This window comes from Convolutriloba macropyga, chromosome 8, assembly GCF_964194025.1.
Source record: "Convolutriloba macropyga chromosome 8, txConMacr16.3, whole genome shotgun sequence".
Lineage (NCBI taxonomy): Eukaryota > Metazoa > Xenacoelomorpha > Acoela > Convolutidae > Convolutriloba > Convolutriloba macropyga.
Window position 1 is genome coordinate 27907429 of NC_134475.1, and position 21022 is coordinate 27928450.

Genomic DNA, 21022 nt, shown 5'->3' on the forward strand with positions numbered 1-21022 from the left:
TTAGCTTCAGGAGCTGCTCAACTAAAGATGCTCTTGTTTTCTTCACTGAAACTCTTTATTCAAAATTAATGACTATAATTTTGTCTCAAATGCTGTGATAGATTTATCTAAAGCCTTTGGCTCAATTGAGCATGCTATACTGTCCCAATAAATTGATCCCATTACATTTTGAAAAATTGCCCTTCAATTGATAGAGATTTACTCAAAAACCGTCTGCAGAATGGTTCGGGGTGTATAAGGCAGAATCTGATTGAATTTATTTCTCTCAGAGTGTCCCCCAGGGAACTGTTTTGACATTTACTTACCAACATATACATCAATGATTTGAGTAATCTTATCAATGATCAATGCAGTGTTGTTCCATGCAGAGATGATAATATAGTTTACGCTTCCAATACAGATCCTGAAATAGCGATCTAAAACCTTAAAGATTTTGTTGCAGGATATGCCTGCTGCTTTGATAGAAATAATGTAAATCTAAACTGTTGTAAAAAAATTCTAAAAATGTTTAACCGACACATTCGCTATGGCTGTTAGTAGTGAGAAATTGACAATGAAAAATGCAATGAAATGATTGACAAAAGTGTGAACTACCAAGACCTGAAAAATATGTTGCGAAAAATAGAGTGTGGGATACGAGCAGTTAACGAATCAAGAGCTCTGTCCAATTTCTTACTGGAATTTAACTTAGAATTCTTTAGCACTAGTCGTCAAATTATTTCCATTATAGGGCTGTCCTGTTTAGTGGCATAAAGCGTTTTTTTTCTAATTTTACTAAGGTTGACAGTAAGCTCCGGATTCAACCAAAGAAAATTTGATGCATATTACTTGAAATACTATGTCAAATTTATCTGTTTGGTTACTTTTTGAGAGTTAAGGTAGCCACATAGTTGCACAAAGTTTGGTCAAAGAGCCCCAATTTTCCTAAAGTTAGTTGTTTATACACTGAAGTTTCAATTAAAGCAATTATTCCCCAGTTCGACGTCAAATACATCTACAAATGACTTCATATCCAATCCAATTTGTAATAATAAGTTTCAAACAGTAAAAAAAAAATCATATAACCCCTTTTGAGAAAGTTCAATTTCTCTTAAACTATGTTATGGGATTTTATCTTGGAGAGACGTTGGATTCAGAGTGTTTGTTGTCATTTAATGATGTAGAAAACTATTGAACCCAAAATTCTCATGTTTTTCAAAATTTCTAAAATTGTTTAGAACTTTAGATGATTTTTGAATACTTACTGGTTGGTCTAATACCTTACGGTAGTTTCTTCCATCTCTGGATGATTTTCAGCAATAGAGATCTGTGGCTATGCTTTTGTTTTATTAAATTTGTTTTTTAATGTTTTGTTCACCAGATCTTCAGGTGGTTAACATTTTTCAATGTTTCTGACGTTCTCCGGCGCGTCAGGCGTGTACGTATCGTTATTAATTGCTCAAAGCAAAGTTTGTAGATAGGTGCTCTCATCTGAATTATTTAGCAATTATATTAGTTCTATGGTCTTTTTAATGCAATTTTTGCCTGGCCGATTTTGCGTCCGCCTTGGCTTTTCGTCCTCAAAGACGGGATGTGATCTTTTTTAATGCAATTTATTACCTGAGCGACTTAAATATTGAGTCATTGTTTTAAACTCTTTCACAAATTTTGATCTCGTTGTGCTCGGTATTAGACTTAAAAAGTTGAGAACGTTTGGAATAGATCAAGATTCCGTTGCCTTGATGTTTGGTAACGATTTATTGATAAATGGTTTTCTGCATTTTAGTTAATTATTATGTGAACAAAGTTTTAAGTTTTCTTCGAATACAATGAAGAATTTCGGATCTCAATGAGAGCTTGTTCTTGAAGTATGCTGAGAAATTTTTTGTGCTTCAAAAAGTTTTCTCACAATTTTGTTTTAGATCCACAGTGCGCTCGTCCTTTAGTGTAAGAGCTGTATTAACTTGTTCGGCTGAAATTGCTTGCCCTCCTTGTTATAAAAAACATACCTTGAGTCAGTCGCTTAATGCTGATTTGAAAAGCATTGTTCAACCTTCAAATCTGAAATCTAATAGTTCTTCAAAAGTCACCAATTAATATCAATTTATTGTTATTATTTGAGCTTATAGGCAGGTCAATATTTGTTGTTAGTCCATATTTTGCTAGTCCAGTCTTAGTCCAGAGACAGTGCCGGAAGATTTGTTGTTGTTTTTTGTCTCGTTGATCAATACTGTGATAATCAAACAAAAGAATGTGCTGGGCTGAATAATTTGAGCTGGGAATTTCGAAGCTCAGCTTGTTTAGAAAAAAAATGTTTTTTAATAGATACCCAGATTCAAATTTTATCAAATTCTATTAGGTATCTAAGCTCAAATAGAATCGAATTTCATCAAACAGCACTCCAACAGCGGTTCGCCAACTTCAAGGGATATTGATTCAAAAGTTTTTAATTCAAAGTTTGTAATTCAACAACATCCACGCTGGAACATCAACGGAGCTACGATATCGTAATATTTTTTCATTGCAAAGTCTATTTCCGACAATTGAGTCTCCAGAATACTAGATACTAGTGTGACGGCTAGGAGGTTGTATCGGAAGTTATGTTTCTTGAAATGAACTGTGTAAGATTTCTATGCAAACATAAATCGACTTAAAATAGGAGAGTCTACAGCGATGTTCGTTCGTCTAAATATGCAATGTTTAATAGCAACGACGATTTTGTTGCTGCTTTGAATATCAAAGGTGATTTTCTTGCAACGACTAAGTGTGCCTTGAATATCAAAGGATTTTAAATATGGTGAAGTTTTTAATTAGCGTTCTGTAGCTATCACCTAGAGTTACAATGATCTAGGCACGATTCGCGATAGACCTGTTCACCTAGTTTTGGTTGGTATTTTTCTACCTAAGCTGGTGTGTACTTTAAGCTGCGTGGATTTGATAAGCTGCGTAGATTAAATGTTCTATTGAAATGGAATTCTAACAATTTTTCAGGAATTTCAACCTTTTGTCCTTTGGCGATGAAGCTGAAGAGGACGAAGATGAGATTGACTCTCAATCGGCTGGTAATATCTTTAAAGGCAGTGCTCATGATTTGCTACACAACGACCCCAAACTCATTCAAAGTGCTAGCAAGGTCAGTGATGGGTATGAAAACAATGCGAAAAGCACGAAAAAACATGACATTGACAAGAGTGAAGATAACGAAAATCAAGGAAGTGTGAAGAGAAAGAAGACACAGAGTAATCAAAGTACAAAAATGAAGGCGGCAGTCGGTTCTGATGACGTCTCTGAAAACGAAAGAAGTTCGGGTAATGATGAGGAAACTGAGCAAACGGACAAATTGTAAGTATTTGGTGTTCAGATATCAGTTTAAACGATAAAACTCAATCTTCATTTATTGCTAATCCATTCCCGTCTGCAATTTTAATGGTTTTCAGAAAGATGTATTAACAGTTTTAGCACATGTATTATCAATCAAGGTGAAGCTACTAAACAGATTAAAGCTTTCGCCGTTTTGCCTGAAGTGGATTGAATTTTTGCTGTGTTACAGCCCTGCGGAAATTAGGCAAAATATCTTTCTCGTCGTGACCAAAATGACTGTCCCTCATTTTGAAGCATGTCTTCATGTTCCTCCATTTCATGTTCTCAGTTCCTTGGAGATAATTAAGACAGTTTTTTGTAAAGCTTTTTGCTCTGATGCGAAACTGAGGATATTTAATTATCAAGAGAACAGTTTGTAACAGGTGTATAACAATAGACATTTAGGTATTTTTTTATTATCAAGTTTTGCAAAATACAGTAGGTGTTCAATTTCTGTACTGGCGAGATAGTGAATTTGAAATTTTCACGATTTTTCTTTGAAACGATTGTAGAACAATGTCCTGTAAGTGACATCAAATATATCGAGTCAATTTGTTTCAACTTTCTTTGACTCCGTTTTAGATCAAAATTGCGAGCGGAATCGGAACAGCTGAAAAACGAGCTTAATCTTGTGACGTCCAAGAAGCAGAACAAAGAGAAGAAAAAGGAAGCTAAAGGTCAGACTGCTATGAACGATTTTTGTGCATTTTGTCATGAGGATGCAATTTTACTCACTTTTCGTCTTTATCAACTCAAGTCTTAATTGTCATCAGAGAAAATTGAATATTGAAAAGACTTTGACAAAGATCTCCAAGAAATATGCTATTGTTAATTGCTCTCAAACGAAGTTTTAGGCAATTATATTAGGTCTGTTGGTCTTTTTTAAGAGCCGCGAAGCGATAGCGGCTATTATTGAGGACATCGTGTTTTTTTTACAATTCAAAGAATTTGAATTGTATTGGGGCGCTGTCTTTTTTTAAGATGTTTTCACACATTTTTCAATGACTTTGATCTTTCAAAACAGGTAAAGCCCAGCAGGTATTAAGTTTCAATAGAGGCCCAAAGTGGGCTTTAATAGTCCGTCAAATGCGTAGATCGGTGCAGCTGATGGGATGGCCTTAATTTAAGGTTAAAAGGTCATTTTTAGGAGTTTTTGAGCTCAAAATGGTGCAATTTTCAAGTTTTTTTGATTTTGAGTTTTTTGTTTGATTAGTTTGAGGTTGAACTTTTTAAAAGTCTTTGAAGGTCTTCTGCGAGACAAAATTACTTGTTATGACAGTACTACAAACACAAACACACAAAATGATACTAATTTTTGCAATTTTTTGGAGTTTTTTGAAAATTTTTGTTATTATTCAAAGTTTTCCAGACCCAGGGGCCAGAAAACATCTTTAAGGGTTTGATTATAAGTTTTATTATTAAAACTTTTATTGGCCATGGAATTGTTGGCCATGATTATAAATTTTTATTGGCCATGGAATTGTGTTCAACTTTTAAGTATCACAAATTTCAACAATTTTTTTTAAAACCTGCGTTTTTTTCCAGCGAGTTTTTCCGGTACCGTGGGCCCAGGAATCTCTTCTAGGGTCTAATAATAAGTTTCCGCATAGTTGCTAGACGTAATGTATTAGTTATCAATATTTTAATCACACAAGTTTTGGCAAATTTTTCAATTTTTCTGAAAGTTATTATGTTCCAAGTTTATGGATCTTTGCTGGCCCACAAAACGTTTTCATTTCTCGCAGATGGTTTACTTGATAGAACTCTAGAGACAAAAAGTGGTTTTCAACATTTTTTCCAACGAAATTTAGAAATTTTCTTTAAATTTGCACTTCTGTTTTTTTGAAGCATTTGTCATATTTCTCGAGTTTATCTACCTTTAATTGTAATTTAAATTGATCTCTTTCAAAGCTTGTGCGTGAGTTATTGGGTATGTTAAATTGTGTCATTTATTGCCTCAGGTTAACGGCTTTGAGAGTTTTAGCAGTGATTTTTTTCCTTGGTTTGTCAACTTTTGAGATTGTGTTTTTGGCTGGGATTGTTCAATGGATCTGCTGGTCTGGTAGATTACGTCTGTTTTGCATTCAATTTTTTGAATTTTTTTTCAGGACTTGTCCTGCTATGCTTTTCAAAATTTAAAGATGTTTTCGCACTTTTTTCCTGACTTGGAGCTTACAAAACGGGATAAACAGTTAAAGCTCAGCGGGAATCAAGTTTCATTAGAAGCCCTTAGCCGCATTTAGTAGTCATTCAAGTGTTTAGAGTAGTGAGGCTACTGGGAAGAACGTATTTCAATGTTAACTGATCATTTTTAGGAGTTCTTGACACCAAAATGTAATTTTTTTTTGCGTTTTTCGTCTTTCGACTTTTTTGTTGGACCAGTCTAAAATTAAGGTTTCTTAAAGTTAATAAGTCTTTTGCAAGAAATAGTTACTTTTGATGACCATTTTAAGAGCTATATGTTTTGGTACTCTAAACAAAAACACAAATTTATACTAATCTCCACAATTTTTTTCATGTTTTTCGAAAAGTTTTGTTATCTTTGAGTTTTTCAACCCTAGGTGTCATGGAACCTCATTTAGTATTTGATAATAGGGTACTACATAGTTTCTAGTGGCAATGGAATGTGTTTAAAAATTTTAACATCACGAATTTAGTATTTTTTAAAAATAGCAAATTTTGGTTTTTTTTTAACATTTATTGTCATTAGTGGAGATTTTACAGATCCCGGGGCTAGAACGGCTCCTCAATGTTTTGATAATAAGTTACTGAAAATTTTTTCTGGCCATGTAATAGTTTTCAACTTTTTAATATCACAAATTTTAGCAGTTTTCCTTTTTTAAAATTTTTTTGGTCATTTCTTAGGTTTTTCCAGCCTCAAGAGCCAAGCAAATTCGTCTATGGTTTGATAATAGGTTACTGCATAGTTTTTTGGTGCAATGGATAGTTTTTCAAGATATTAATTTCACCAATTTGAGCAAATTTTATTAAAAAATTGTTTGCATTCTTTTCAAGTTTCTTTTTATTTTCGGGCACCAGGGGCCCAGGGACCTGCTCCAAGGTTTGATAATAGTTTCTAGAGGTAGTTGAATGGTTATCAATACTTTAATGACTCGAGTTTTAGCAATTTTGCTAAAATTTAAATTTTTCAAGTTTTTCCAATATCATGTTCCAAGTTCATGGATCTTTGAGCCAGTGAAAATATTAAAGGCCTGAATTAGGGATACTGGGTAGTCTCGTCAGACAATGAAATGGTTCTGAAGATATTAATATCCCGAATTTTAGCGAATATCACGAATAAGATTTTTAAATTTGCAATTGTCGTCGATTTTTAATATTTTTGTTCTTTTCTTAGTTTAACGATTATATTTGACCAACAAAACTTTTTAAATTTTGCAGATGGTTTACATGACAGAATTCCAGGGACAAAAAATGGTTTTTGAACATTTTCACTGCAAAATCTGGAGACATTTAAATTTTGCACTTATCAGTTTTTTTTCTATGATTTAATTACAAACAAGACTAGAAAACTAAATGTTGCAGAGTCGAATCTCATCATGGAAAATATTCCTAGCTCTCTCCCTCTTTCTCTCTCTCTCTCTCTCTCTTTCTTTCTTTGTCGGTTGGGGTTTGTTCCTTCGCTTTCTTGTTCACGTTTTGTCTCTCTCACTCTCTCTCCTTAACTCCTTTGTTGATGCCGCACATCAGCTGCTCTTATGTGGCGTGATGTCATCATATATTACCATCATTAACGCTGAATTGTAATAGAAATGCTTAGTTAAAAATGACCTAACTAGTATTTTTTAGGAAATCCTTGTTAATTGCTCTCAGATGAAAGTTGTAGCAATTATATTAGTTATGTTGGCCTTTTTTATGCGATTTTTCCTCTGACTCATTCGAATTTTCGTCCTCAGAAACGGGATAAAGAGTTTGCGCGCAGTATGAGTTAAGTCCTCCTAGAGTCTCTTAGCTCACTAGTCTCCAAGTATGTGAGTCACAGAAACTCTTTTGAAGACTTGTACTTATGGTTTGAAGGGCGGTTCTTAGAAATTGACCCCCAGACTGTTACCCCCCGCGCTGGGCTCGCCTCACGCCCCTTCAGTTAAGCTAAAGCTAGCCTCACTAAACCGTGGCTAGATAATGACTTAGCCAACCGCTCGCCAGTCGTTTGATAGCAATTCGCAAGACGTTAGTCGGTTATGTTTTTTTTTCAATTGCTCTCGAATGACGTTTGGGGCAATTATTGTATTCGTGTGGGTCTTTTCAATGCAAATGTTGTACTTTGAAGTTTCGATTGACTTTTTTCCTTGATAATTTTATCCTGATGCGTTATAATCGATCTATATTGCTAAATCGGTCACTTTTTAAGCAACAGTTGTCATTTTCAACAGTTTAATTCTAAAAGTCAAATAAAAGTGCGCAATAATTTTGATTTTAATTTACGGTAGTGGTCTGTAAAAGGATCTAATAACATCATCTGAAGCCCGACTCTTCCCCGCTAGAGCAAACAATACCCCCTTTACATTAAGCAGGTTCCAGTAGAATTAAAACCGGCCTGTTGTTCGAGAGCAATTCGTCCACGCTAGTCTTATAGCTGCGTAGCTAAGCTTAGCTATTTTGCAGTGATCTTGCTGTTACGGCTCGAAGAGGAATATTGGTGTTCTCTATGTTTTTTTGTTATTTTATAATTTTGTTCATGACATGAATTTTGTCATCTTTTCAACGTTGACTTCTGTTTTAAAAAGTTGACTCTGTTTTCGGACATTTGTCTTCAACAGAACAGTAGTGTTGTCTCTAATTTCTAGTTATTAGTTGCTCTTGAACGAAGTTTGTTATCAAGAACAGTTATTATAAACGCGTTGGTCTTTTTAATAAAAATTTTCGCATGACCGTTTTGACTTTTTGAGTGACTTTAATGCACATGACTATTTTGTTTTGCGTGATCTTAATTTCTCTCCCTTGAAAAGTGCGCCAAAATTGGTGTTTTTTTACTTTAAATTTTATAAGTGGTTATAGTTGTATATTCCACCATCTAATGACGTCATTTGAAGCCCCCGTTAGTAAATTGAGAGCACATCGTTCAACTTTAGTGGGTTATGTTTAGGAACTGCTGGTAATATTCAATGTTAAAACTTTATTTTAGAAAATCCTTACCTTTTAACATTGCATCCTCCCTTGCTTAACTAGACACCCCCTCAACGTAAAGCTCCCACCTTGTTCCTCCACCTTCAGAACCCCTCTGATGCCCACGGCGGCAACTACCTCATCCCCTGACATTTTTGCAACACCCACAAACTAATAGTTTGTAATTTAGGATAATCCTGACTTTTTAATTGCACGATTCTTCGGCTACTGACGTTTGCTCCAGATTCTTTCCTAAGATCTGACGAAGAAATCATAGCTGCCTGCTTCGTATACTCTTCAGCAGGTCCGTAGTAAATCAATGGGTCGAAAACAACAAATTTCGAAGGTTTCCATGCTCTCTCCTTGGCATTCGTTATGGTCGTTGTTTCTGAACAGTAAGAAAGAATTGGATTAATAGAACATTTTAGGTCTCAATATCTGCACCTGAAATACTAGTTTTTCATTTTAACCATTTTATTTTTCTCAAGGATGTTTCTCATTTTAGCCTAAGTGTTTTTGATCTGCACAATTCGTTGATTACAACACACGACATCTCTGCAGTCTGATAAAAGTCAAAATCCTAAATATTTGAAACATGAATTGTTTGAGAATTGATCCATTTCAACTTATGTTGCATTTCAGTTTATGTTCCATCGCAAATTTCTTGACTACAGTCTTCTTTTTTAATAGCCGCGAAGCGATATCGGCTATTATTGGGGACATCGTGGTTTTTTAAGATCTGTTCACACATTTTCATGATTATTAATAGCCGTCCTCATCTTCTCAGCCGGCTATTATAGCGCTCCTAATTTTTTTTTTACTTCGACAAACAAAAAATTGTTTCGCGAAATCTTTTTGACTTCTCTAGGCTAGTTTCTCTCTTCTCATTCTGTTAAAAGTGATTTTGCACATCAGTTGCTCAGCAAAGCAATTCAAATTGAACAGAGTCAGTATAAAAAATTGAAGTCAGAAAAGAAACGGGATAAACCCATAAAGCCCAATTTTAGATGCCCGCTATTTGAACGTCGCTCCTATAAGTCTTAGTTACCATCTCTAATGCTTATTGGTATTGATAGTAGCACCTGTAGCCTCTCTCTAAAAGACAGATGTATGTTCAACTACGAAATGCCATCAAAATAAATCGGACTTAAAAATGTTTTTGTACAAAAATCTTTTTTTCAATATCTTTTATTCTTTCAATCCCAATCATGCTTATTGGAATCAACGGCGGCTATTTTCCGGCAATATGCCGGGTATGTTTGAAATAAAATTGGAGTAGTGATTTTGGTCACACCGAAACAAGAAGTGGAGCAAAAAAGCGAGTGGTTTTGTGGCGTGATTGTTTTTCATTATAATCATTTCGGCAATTTCACTTTGATTTTTACTGTTCTTTTTGATTTTTTGATATTTTATAGTTCATTCTAGGCCTAGTTTTTTTATTTGAACCAAATTTCCATTTCTCGCTAGTGGTTGTTTGTTCACATGCGGCATTTTGACATTGATTTTATGTTTTTTTCATCTGATTTTTTAGTAATGGTTTTCCCAATTCACTTATAATCCGTTCTAGGTCTATTATTTTGTTTAGTCAATAAAAATCATTTGAATTGTCCTGCTATGTTTTTTTACAATTCAAAGCATTTGAATTGTATTGGGGCGCTGTCTTTTTTTAAAGATCTTTTCACACATTTTTATGATTTTTTGAAGTCAAATTGGAGTATTGATTTTGGTCAAGCCGAAACAGGAAGTGGAGTTAAAAAGCTAGTGGTTTTGAGGGTTGAAGGTTTTCAACTGTAATTTTGAAGTAGAAAGAAAAAGGTGTTTGAAAAAAATTAACTTTCTCGCTAGTGGTTTTTTTCACATGCGGCAGTTTCACTTTAATTTTTACTGTTTTTTCGATTTTTTGAATTTTGCTAAATGGTTTTCCCAATCTATTCATAGTTCAATCTAGGCCTGGTTCTTTTTGTTTGAGCCACATTTCTCTTTCTTGCTAGTGGTTTTTTTCTTACGTGCGGCATTTTGACATTGATTCGATTCGATCTGATTTTTTTTTTGGAAATGGTTTTCCCAAATCACGTATAGTCCGTTCTAGGTCTTGTTTTTGTTTAGTCAATGAAAATTCTTTGAATTGTACGTCAGGTCTTGTCCTGCTATGTTTTTTAATTCGTCGTCTCCATCGTTGATTCTGGCGAACTGACTTTGGGGTCGTACTTGATGCCCTGTTCAGCCTCTACATGTGTACAATGCCAGTCCCGAAAGAGGAGAACATGGAAGTAGTCTCCTATGCGGATGATATCACCATACTGGCAATAGGAACAATCCTGAAATCCCTTGAGAATCGCCTGAATAGCTACCTAGAGTCCCTGAACGATTGGCTAACAGACAGAAAACTGATATTATCACTCCCGAAATCAAGCACTACAGTTTTCACCACGTGGTCCAGGGAAATGAGTGTAAAGCCAGACGTCAAGATTAACAACATCACTCTAGAAGTTGAGAACACCAAAATTCTTGGTGTGACCCTCGACAGCCAGCTAAACTTCGGGAAACATGCAAGCAAATTCTGTGAGAAAGTCCAACAAAGAAATAACATTCTCAAGAAACTTGCCGGCACAAACTGTGGTTGCGAGAAAGAAACACTTAACATCACGTATAAGTCAATTGGTCTAAGCATCCTCAACTATGCTGCACCAATTTGGACCCCAACCCTCAGTAACACGAACTGGCAAAAGCTCCAGACTAAACGAAATGCCGCTCTAAGAACAATCACGGGATGCGTACAGATGATCCCAATAGATCATTTGCATGAAGAAACGAATATCCTTCCTGTGAAAGAGCACAATGCAATGTTATCGAAGGAAGCTGGAACAGTGGAGTCAGAAAATAGGAAGCAGTACCAGGACGAAGTTTTGTTCTCCAGTTTCCCGAAAAGATTAAAAACTGGGGGAGTTTCAGCCTGTTCTCCTCATGGACCTAAAAACAGTGATCTGGACTGAGCCCTGGCTGCCAGGGGGAGCTACCTCACCCAAGCGAGGTCCGTAGGCTGGGCGCCCCTGTTGGGTCTAGGGTCACCCACTTTTGTGAGGGTGCAGACCAAGGACTTGGACGAGAGCTATGATTGCACCCTACAACTTCAGAAGGAGACCCGAGACCATAAACCCAGCCGCTCACCTCCATATGCGGCTCTCACAACAACAACCTGACTTCTTTTTTTCAATTTCAGCGATTTCTACTGCTTTGCAGTTAAAATTTATGTGCGTGACGTCATTTGTTCTGCTTTTAGGTCAGTTGCGTGACTTACCTCCCCATTTAGAGATTTCAGAGTTTTCAGGCAACTTTAACAAAGTCTGAATTCGATTTGCCTTTTCGTATCAGTATTAACTGGCCAATATGAGCTTGCCTTAAACAATGGCGAAGAGCAAAAATGCAAACTCTATCGTTAAATGTAATGTTGTTTAATAGCCGCCCTCATCTTCTCAGCCGGCTATTATAGCGCTCCTATTTTTTTACAATTCAAAGAATTTGAATTGTATTGGGGCGCTGTCTTTTTTTTTAAGATCTGTTCACACATTTTCATGATTTTTGAAGTCAAATTGGAGTAGTGATTTTGGTCACGCCGAAACAGGAAGTGGAGCGAAAAAGCGAGTGGTTTTGCGGCGTGAAATTTTTTCGCTCTAAATTTAAAGTAGAGTGAGAAAACGGGGTTTGAGCAAAAATTCGCTTTCTCGCTAGTGGTTTTTTGTTCACATGCGGCAATTTCACTTTGATTTTTTACAGTTTCGATTTTTTTGATCGGATTTTTTTCTAAATGGTTTCCCAATCCATTCATAGTCCGTTCTTGGTCTAGTTTTCTGTTTAGTCAATGAAAATTCTTTTAATTGTGCGTCAGGACTTGTCCTGCTATGTTTTTTTTACTTCGTCGAATAAAAAAATGTTTCGCTTTACCTCATTTTGCCGCCTTTTCAACATTTTGCGTGAAATCTTTTTGACTTCTCTTGGCTAATTTCTCTCTTCTCTCATTCTGCTAAAAGTGATTTTGAACATCAGTTGCTCAGCAAAGCAATTCAAAATGAACAGAGTCAGTAGAAAAAATTGAAGTCAGAAATAGAAACGGGATAAACCCATAAAGCCCAATTTTAGATGCCCGCTATTTGAACGTCGTTTTTATAAGTATTAGTTACCTCTCTCTAATGCTTATTGTTATTGATAGTAGCCCCGAGAAACAGAAGTATAATCAACTACGAAATGGCATCAAAATAAATCGGACTCAAAAAAATGTTTTTGTACAAAAATCTTTTTTTTTTCAATATCTTCTGTTATTTCAATCCCAATCATGCTTATTGGAATCAACGGCGGTTATTTTCCGGCAATCTGCCGAGTATGTTTCCCATATTTCAGCTTTAGAGTCACGCCCTCATCTTCTCAGCCAGCTATTGTTTTGGTCCCAATTTTTACATTCCATAAAGATTGGATACATTTTCGACTTTTGGTTGCAAATGAGAAGTCAAATTTAAGTGGTGATTTTAGTCAAGTTGGAATAGTATAAGCAGCAATAAAAGAGTTGTGTTAAGGAGTAAACGTTTTTAAGGTCGGAGGAAATTTTTTGAACATGCAGAATGTCACAATGTTCACTCTTTTTGCTAAAGATCTTTTCACAAACGCTACGTAATTTCATCAAATGCGTTGTCACGGTGCATAATTTTCATGCTGCCTAATTGTCGTTCGACGTCTTGCTGCGTAGTCTCAATAGTGGCAGGTCTTATCGGCTGACAGGTCTTAATGAGGCACCAATTAATAATTTTTGCTGCCTGAGATGATGATTAGCGGTTTTTTTTATATCTCTTTCAAACTGTGTTCATAAAAAGTTGTCGATTTTAGTAATTGTGGTACTTTTTGACATCTTATTGCTTAGTTGCAATAATGATATGTCATATTGGCTGTCTATTTGGGCATAGGTGAATCGCTTTAGGTGTTCGAGCTGATATCTGGCGGTTTTAACGACTTTCACATTGGTTGCTCTTACAGTTGTGATTGTTTCTTCTGCAAGTGCTGTTTTTGTCTTGTCAATTAGTCTCAATAATGCCAAATTTCATTGAACCTGCAATGAGTCATACGTGAATTTTTAAAAGAATTTCAGTTCTTAGCTAGTGGTTTTCGTGGCTTCAACACTTCATTTGCATTAATGAAATCTTTCTGTATTTGTTTCTCCCGTATTTGTTTCTCGTATTCTTTTAGTGGCCTTAATTGCAATTCTCGTCGACACTCTTATAGGGCACAGTTAAATCTTTTTTAGGCTGTCATATTTAATTGTTAGACGTGAAATTAGACTTAAATTAGTTTGGACCCCTTTAAAAAAATCAGTTTTCCATATTATAATTAGGTTATTTTGTGTGATACGCTATGAATTTTTAATAAGGACTTCAGCAGTTTTGTGGAGTTTTAAAAATTGCGAGTGCGGGAAAAGATGAAGCACGAATGCAAAAATTTGCCGCCTTTTTAAATACATTTGGACCTTTTATAAATTTCAATTGTTCTTTATTGAAATGATTTTGCTCACTTCCCTCTACCTTCCGTTGGGACTTTAATTAATTGCTCTCAAACTAAGTTTGTAGCACTTATATTAGTCCTGCGATTTTTTTATTGCGATTTGAATTTTCATCCTCAAAAACGGGATAAACAGGTTACGCCAGGAGGGCATTGAGTTATATTAGAGTCTTTGTATGCGATTACTAGACTCTGTATGCGATGCACCGAAACTGTTTTGCAGACATAAATTCATGGTGTGCGTCCCCACTGCGCTCACCCCACACCCCCTTCATTTAAGCGAAGGCTAGCCTCCCCTAGTAAAGCACGAATTGATAACGTGCAAGACTCTTGCACGATTTTGAATTCACTTGGAAGACGATGCTATATATTTTTTCGAAACAGAATTTTAAAAACCAAAATTACTTCAGTTTAAGAAACCTCTAAAGCCAAAATTTGCGACAGCATTTTTGTCGAAATTTTGTAGTGGAGAAATACACTAAAATTGAAGGTAATGAACTAATTCATAATAGTAATTTAGAAATATTTTCTGCTCGTTAATTGGCTTTGGTAGTAAGTCTTGGGTAGTAAGTTGTTCATATCCATATAGCTCTTGAAACTGAAATGCTAATCTCGCAGAAAAGTTTGAATACCCTTCCAAATGAATTCAAAATCTTGCAAGATTATTGCAAGGTATGAATTCTTGCAAAGCCAGGATCCCTAAACCGTTGTTCGCTAGTCGTTTGAGAGTAATTCGCCCGACGTTAGTCGGCTATGCTTTGGAAGATAATCGCGTTGAGGCTGAAACTCATTGTGTTAAAGCACTAACTATTGTGCAGATAACAACAAAAATAACAACAAAAATGTTTTGAAGCGGGAAAATGAAAAACATCTAGATGTTTTTCAAAACTTAAAAAGTGCCAGAGAAAGGTGGAATTTTATCTACGAAATCAGAAACTGTGAAAAAACACAGACAGAAATACCAAGACTCAAAAACAGTTCTAGAACGGTTTTGACCAATGGAAATGATATTGCCAATCTTCTCAACTATAAATTTTCAGGGTTAGGTGAATATTTTGGTAAAAAAGAACAGTATCAATTCCGTAATAATCCGGCACGCCACAGTAACAAATTTATATTCAGGTATACGACAACCAAGGAGATATTTGATATACTCAACAATTTAAATGTTAAAAAAACGTTGGGTCCGTCACTCATTCCAGCTTGGGCTTTAAAAGATGCAAGAGAACACATAGCTGAACCTCTGTTTTTTTGTTTAACCAATTCTTAACTGAACAACGTTTTCCTGACGACTTTAAGCGTGCCCACGTGTTGCCTCTTTTCAAGAAAGATGGTCATGAAGATCCAATAAATTATCGACCAATTTCGCTTACTGGAGCTCTAGCTAAAATTTTCGAAATCCTTCTTCGAGATCAAATATTAGCTTATTTAGAAAAGAATAAGTTGCTTGCAACAACACAGTTTGGATACAGAAAAAGTGTCAACTACAGATGCTCTTTTATATTGCACTGAAAAATCAGATATGATCTTAATAAAAAACATCGTCCCAGGAACTTTTTTAGACCTATCAAAAGCTTTTGATTCGATATCACATCCTACTCTTCTGCACAAAACTAAACTTTTAGGTTTTAGTGAACAAGCAAATACAATTCTAAAATCTTATCTAGAAAACCGTGTGCAAAAAGTCAAATTCTCGAAGTATGAATCAAATTGGATAGCACTTAACCGTGGAGTACCACAAGGTACTGTGCTAAGCCCACTGCTTTTCAACATATATGTAAATGATATGAAAGATGATACTGATGTGAATTCTAATATAATCCAGTACGCTGATGATACTTTTATCTTTTGCAGTAGAAAACCAATTTCTGAATCAAAGTTACATCTTGAAAAAAGTATTGCTAAACATTCTCTTTTTCACGAAAAATGAGTAAAATGTAAATGAAAGCCAAACCAAATTCATTATTTTTGGAGCCCCTAAAAGGAACAAAATCGAAGAAATAGTTGTTAACGGATGTGCAGTTCTCGAGAAAAAAGTTGTGAAATACTTGGGAGTTCATATTGACTGTAATCTTTCTTTCGATGAAGAAATAAAAAAATGTACTAAGAAAAATGGCTGTTGGCATCAAGGTCATTTACTCCATCAAAAATATATTTCCAGAAAAAACTAGATCTGCTTTACTGAACGCTCTTGTTTTAAGTCATCTGCATTACCCAATTGTTCTGTGGTCAGTTCTTAAAAAATCACTTCGAGTTACTCATAAAGTATCGGGTTATTATATATTTTATAAAGCTTCTAATGTTAGCCACCCTAAGTGCTAAAATGAATGACCGTACAAACAAGCTGTCATTTGGAGCAAACCAAAATACAAATATAATGCAAAACTGTTTTTCAAAAAAAGCAATTGACTGGTATAACGATTTGTCTCTCACCTTGAGGCGGAATATCCCTAAAAAGCGGGCTCTCAAAACTACAATAAAAAATCATTTTTGGAATGAGTTTCTAAAAGACCCCACGGTTTCTGAATTGAATTCTAATCTCAAATCTTTCAAGTTCAATCTTAATTTGATTTAGTTTTAGGGCGTCATTTAGTCTTCTATGGAATGTTAATTGGAGGATTAGCATTTTTAAAAATTTTCTCTTTTCTCGAAAATGTTAATTGTAGAATTAGCATTTTTTAAAATTTTCTCAATTATAATTCATCTCTCCTAATTTGTCGATATTTAAGCACATTGTAAATTTAATACAATTTTAAACTTTCACAATATGTGACGTTTGTTTCATTTATACTTCTTAACACTACATTGCCTTTAAACTATGTTCTGTATTTTATAGATCATACTCAAAGGAATTAACAATGTTTTTCTTTTTTTATTTGTGCAGGTTGGCTTTGATTCCAACTTAAGCGTTGATTTAGATCAGGAGAATATCGATGACATGTACAGTGTTGCGTACATGAAGAAATACCGCCATCTGAAGACGAGGAGTTCCAAAACACAGGCTGAGAAAGCTGCCAAGCAAGATACTGTAAGTTGAAAAATGAGTTACTTTTTTCTTGGAAATAATGAAGCTAATGATAGAAAGTCACATTTCTATCAAAATGTATGTGATTAGTTTTTTTGATCCTATTGCTTTTTTAAATAAATGAATTTCGAAGAATAACAGTAAATTAATTACAATTTTAGCGTCTTGAAATTGACTTTTGATCTAATTACATGGTCGAGAATACTATCTGGGTCGACAGTGCAACTTTGTTAGTTTCTATCACATTATATGTGTATACTGTATTGTTTGAACGTTTTTACAGACAATGAAAATGCTGGCAGAGTTTGAGGCAAAACTGAATGCAGCAAACAGACTCAATCTGGCCTCCAAATATGAAGATGAGGATGATGAAGAGGACGGGAAGAGTGCGTCAGATCTGAGCGAAGCTGTAGCTACTAATAGCTCGTCCTCTGCTTGGTTAGTTGAGTATAGTTCCTGATACCTATTCTCCACACGAGTAATGGGCTCATGTTTGAGCCTCCGTGCAGGTGCTATCATAATTTTGATCTGTTTTGGGCCCCTTCCCTCTGGGAGAGATTAAATCCCAGTTGGCAATTAGTCATAAAAAATCGCTTTGATAAATTTAAAGACGTATGCACGACAAGCCATTTTTCTTGCTGCACGACGACTTGCTATAAAAGCGTTTTGTTTCAGGATGACACATACATTCCAGCCTGATGCAGATGGCTTCAAACAGGCTCGCGATGCAAACGTAGAACGCGCTGATGAAGAGTACGAGATATTTGACCCTCGAAATCCTATGAACAAACGGAGGCGGCTGAATGAGGCAAAGAGAGCCAAGGACAAAAACCGACCTTTAGCAGGAGTGAAGGACTTAGACTGAGAAACACAGGCAGTAGATTGGAAACAGCTGACTGTTTCGGGCTGGAATAAAGAATTATTTATCTAAGCAGCCCGGCTCGTATCGAAGAGTAACGTCTGTCGTACCCAGCTCAAGCATGATTGGTACAACTGTGAGTTTTGCCGCAGAAAAACACTGGAGTTTCTGATAACTTGCGGCATAGATCTGGCCCGCAAACAATTTTATGATAACACTGTTGAATTGTGATTACGATATTGAATCCGTATCTCATAGTGTGTGGTGATCAATTGAAAATTGCAACTCTACTCCTTTGGAATGAAGAGTGGTTGAAGTCAATGTCTCAGTATTAGACTGCTGTCAATATCTCATAAGAAGATATAGTTCAATAAAATATAAACTGTTAATAAAATATTAAAACTTTTTCGTCAGTTTTCCTGACTGATCAAAGATAGGTTAAGGGCCGTCACTAAAATGTTATTAATAGCCGCCGTCAGCCTCTCAACGGCTATTATTTAGGGGCTCTCCTTTTTACAATTCAAAGAATTTGAATTGTATTTGGTCTTTTTTACTACTCGAAGAGCAGTATTGGTTTTCTTAAGGTTTTTTTTTACCGGAAGTACTATTTGTTTCAGACGGCGTTTTGACCTAAAAAGCAAAAGAGTAACATTGCCATGTGAACTAACTTTTTCGGAGCGAGAGAAGTTTTTTGTTCATGTGAATGACTTTTCGACTTTGAAAATTGTTTTTTGACAGAATGCCGCATTTAGATAACCATTTTTAGCCGTTTTTTGTTCAATTGGCCCAATTGTTTTTGCTTATAACTTAGTTTTTTTTGTAGAAATGGTTTTAATAGATGCTGTATTAATATGTGAACCTCTGAAATTCGTATCACAATGCTTTTGAGAGTCTGATAATGCGTTTTAAATTCTAAATGGGCACATTTTCCATTTTTTAAATTCATTTTTGGCTTTTTAAGTTTATTTCTTCAATTTTGGATCTTAAAGCGGATCTTAAAGAAGATCTGTTCACACATTTTCATGATTATTAATAGCCGTCCTCATCTTCTCAACCGGCTATTATAGCGCTCCTAATTTTTTTTTACTTCGTCGAACTTTTTTTTCGCTTTACCCATTTTGCCGCTTTTTCGACATTTTGCGTCAAATCTTTTTGACTTCTCTAGGTTAGTTTCACTCCTCTGTCATTCTGCTCAAAGTCCTTTTAAACAGCAGCTGCTCAGCAAAGCAACTCAAGATGAAGAGAGTCAGTATAAAAAAATCAAAGTCAGAAAAGGAAACGGGATAAACCCATAAAGCCCATTTTTAGATGCCCGGTACTTGAACTTTATTCTCATAATTTTAGTTACTATCTATAATGCTTATTGGTATTGATACTAGTAGTATATAGCTGGACCGAGGTGCCCGGGGGGTGGCGACCCACATGTATTAAGATTGGTTATAGCGGTTGTGGCTCGCTTCGGTCGCCCTTGAATTATTTCAGCAATGTATAAAGATAGGAATCAGATATTAATGTATGATATATAAGGATATGAATAAAATTTCATAAGATTAGTTGTATTAAGACAGATTCTACATGTATTAAGATTAGGTATAGAATCTACATGTATAAATATAACGTATAGCTTCTACATGTATTAAGATTAGGTATAGAATCTACTTGTATAAAGATAACGTATAGCTTCTACATGTATTAAGATTAGGTATAGCTTCGACATCTAAAATTAGGTATAGTATTACATGTATTAAGATTAGCTATAGCTTCTCACAAGCATTAAAATTAGTCTTAGATGCTCACATGTATTAAGACTGTTCTTGGATGTTCACATAGTGGGATGATTAAGGAACATCCTAATCAATGTTATTTTTAATTAGTCGTTGTAATTTTTTTCATCAAAAGGGAAAGAGCTTGATGAGTACGAAATGCATACTATTTATGACGTCACAAAGAACGCTATAAAATGGATTTATGACGTCACTGAAAACAATAACGAAAATTGATCAACGGTACTAAAGATTGAATAAATTCCTGACATTCCTTATAAGGAAAGCTAATTGATATAAGGAGGATGATACGATTAAAGAACTCATTCGATTTGTCCATGCATGTTTAACTTTGAATGAAAAATAAAGCAGCTTTCAAAGTTTTTTCCCGAACGATAGTTAATCTATTACAATGAATACCAAGACTAGTTATACAATACACTACAAAATTACTCAAAACACTTAAAATCTAATCAAAATCTATTAAGTATCAGCGAAAATAGATAAAGATGACGGATGTAAAATATTTGAAAGTAGAGTTTTAATTTCAGATCATCAAAAATTTTGTATGTATTCCATCTGCCTCCACCATTCGCTTTGGATAGAAATAGGAAAGTCCCTTTTTAGTTTGTTCGTACGTGAGAACTTGATGATTTACTGTTTTGAATCCTCAGTTAGTCGAGGATACATTCACTGCTTCATCCAGTACTTTTCTGTACTTCTGCAATGGTCCATCATTATTTTCTTCTAGAACATTCTTGTTGAGTCCCTTGCTGCTGAACTTAGTTCTCTTCGTTCTAGAGTCGTAACAGCAATAAGTTTTGCTACATAGAGACAACATTTCAGTACATCGAAACTCCTCCTTGAATAATCGAGGTTCCCGCTTATCATTTTTCACATGTTTAGGGCAACAAGTTCTCGGAAAAAAACTTTTGTTACAATCAGCGCGAAAATTTTCTACACAGTCATTACTTCGGAGTTCTTTCCAAGTGCTCTTCATTTCGGGACGAATGCATTCATAGAGAATCTCATGAGCTAGTGCCATATACAGAGAGTCAGTGTCCATCTCAAGCTCTTCAAATTTTTTAACATCACAGAACTTGTCAAAAAAGTTGTTGTAAAGCTCTAACATTCTCAATTTTGCAAACTGAAGGATAAAAAATCCAACAATTATTGGTTCACGATGTTCAATTGTGCTTTTCACTAGTTCAACTTCATAGATATCTCTCGAAACGCTATTGAGTCTTCTAAAAAGACGGTTATTATTTGCTTTATGCGTTTTTTCTTCATTAAGATAGAGAGTTTCGGTGTGTCGACTTCGATCCATAATCTGATAACCATACGAGCTGTTCCCAAGTAACTTCATAGTCT

General features: G+C 35.2%; 1 protein-coding gene across 7 annotated transcripts in view; it reads left to right on the forward strand.

Moving 5' to 3' along the window:
* The window catches only part of LOC142344652 (spliceosome-associated protein CWC27 homolog), a 242091-nt gene extending 223797 nt beyond the window's left edge, over window positions 1-18294 (forward strand). For all 7 annotated transcript variants that reach the window (XM_075396471.1, XM_075396474.1, XM_075396476.1 and 4 more), the window contains 5 exons: window positions 2971-3321; window positions 3922-4016; window positions 16923-17032; window positions 17313-17467; window positions 17705-18294. In XM_075396471.1, coding sequence (XP_075252586.1) covers window positions 2971-3321; window positions 3922-4016; window positions 16923-17032; window positions 17313-17467; window positions 17705-17894 — 901 coding nt within the window. In that variant the 3' untranslated portion in view covers window positions 17895-18294. The remainder of the gene's footprint in view (window positions 1-2970; window positions 3322-3921; window positions 4017-16922; window positions 17033-17312; window positions 17468-17704) is intronic.
* Window positions 18295-21022: the final 2728 nt, after the last annotated feature.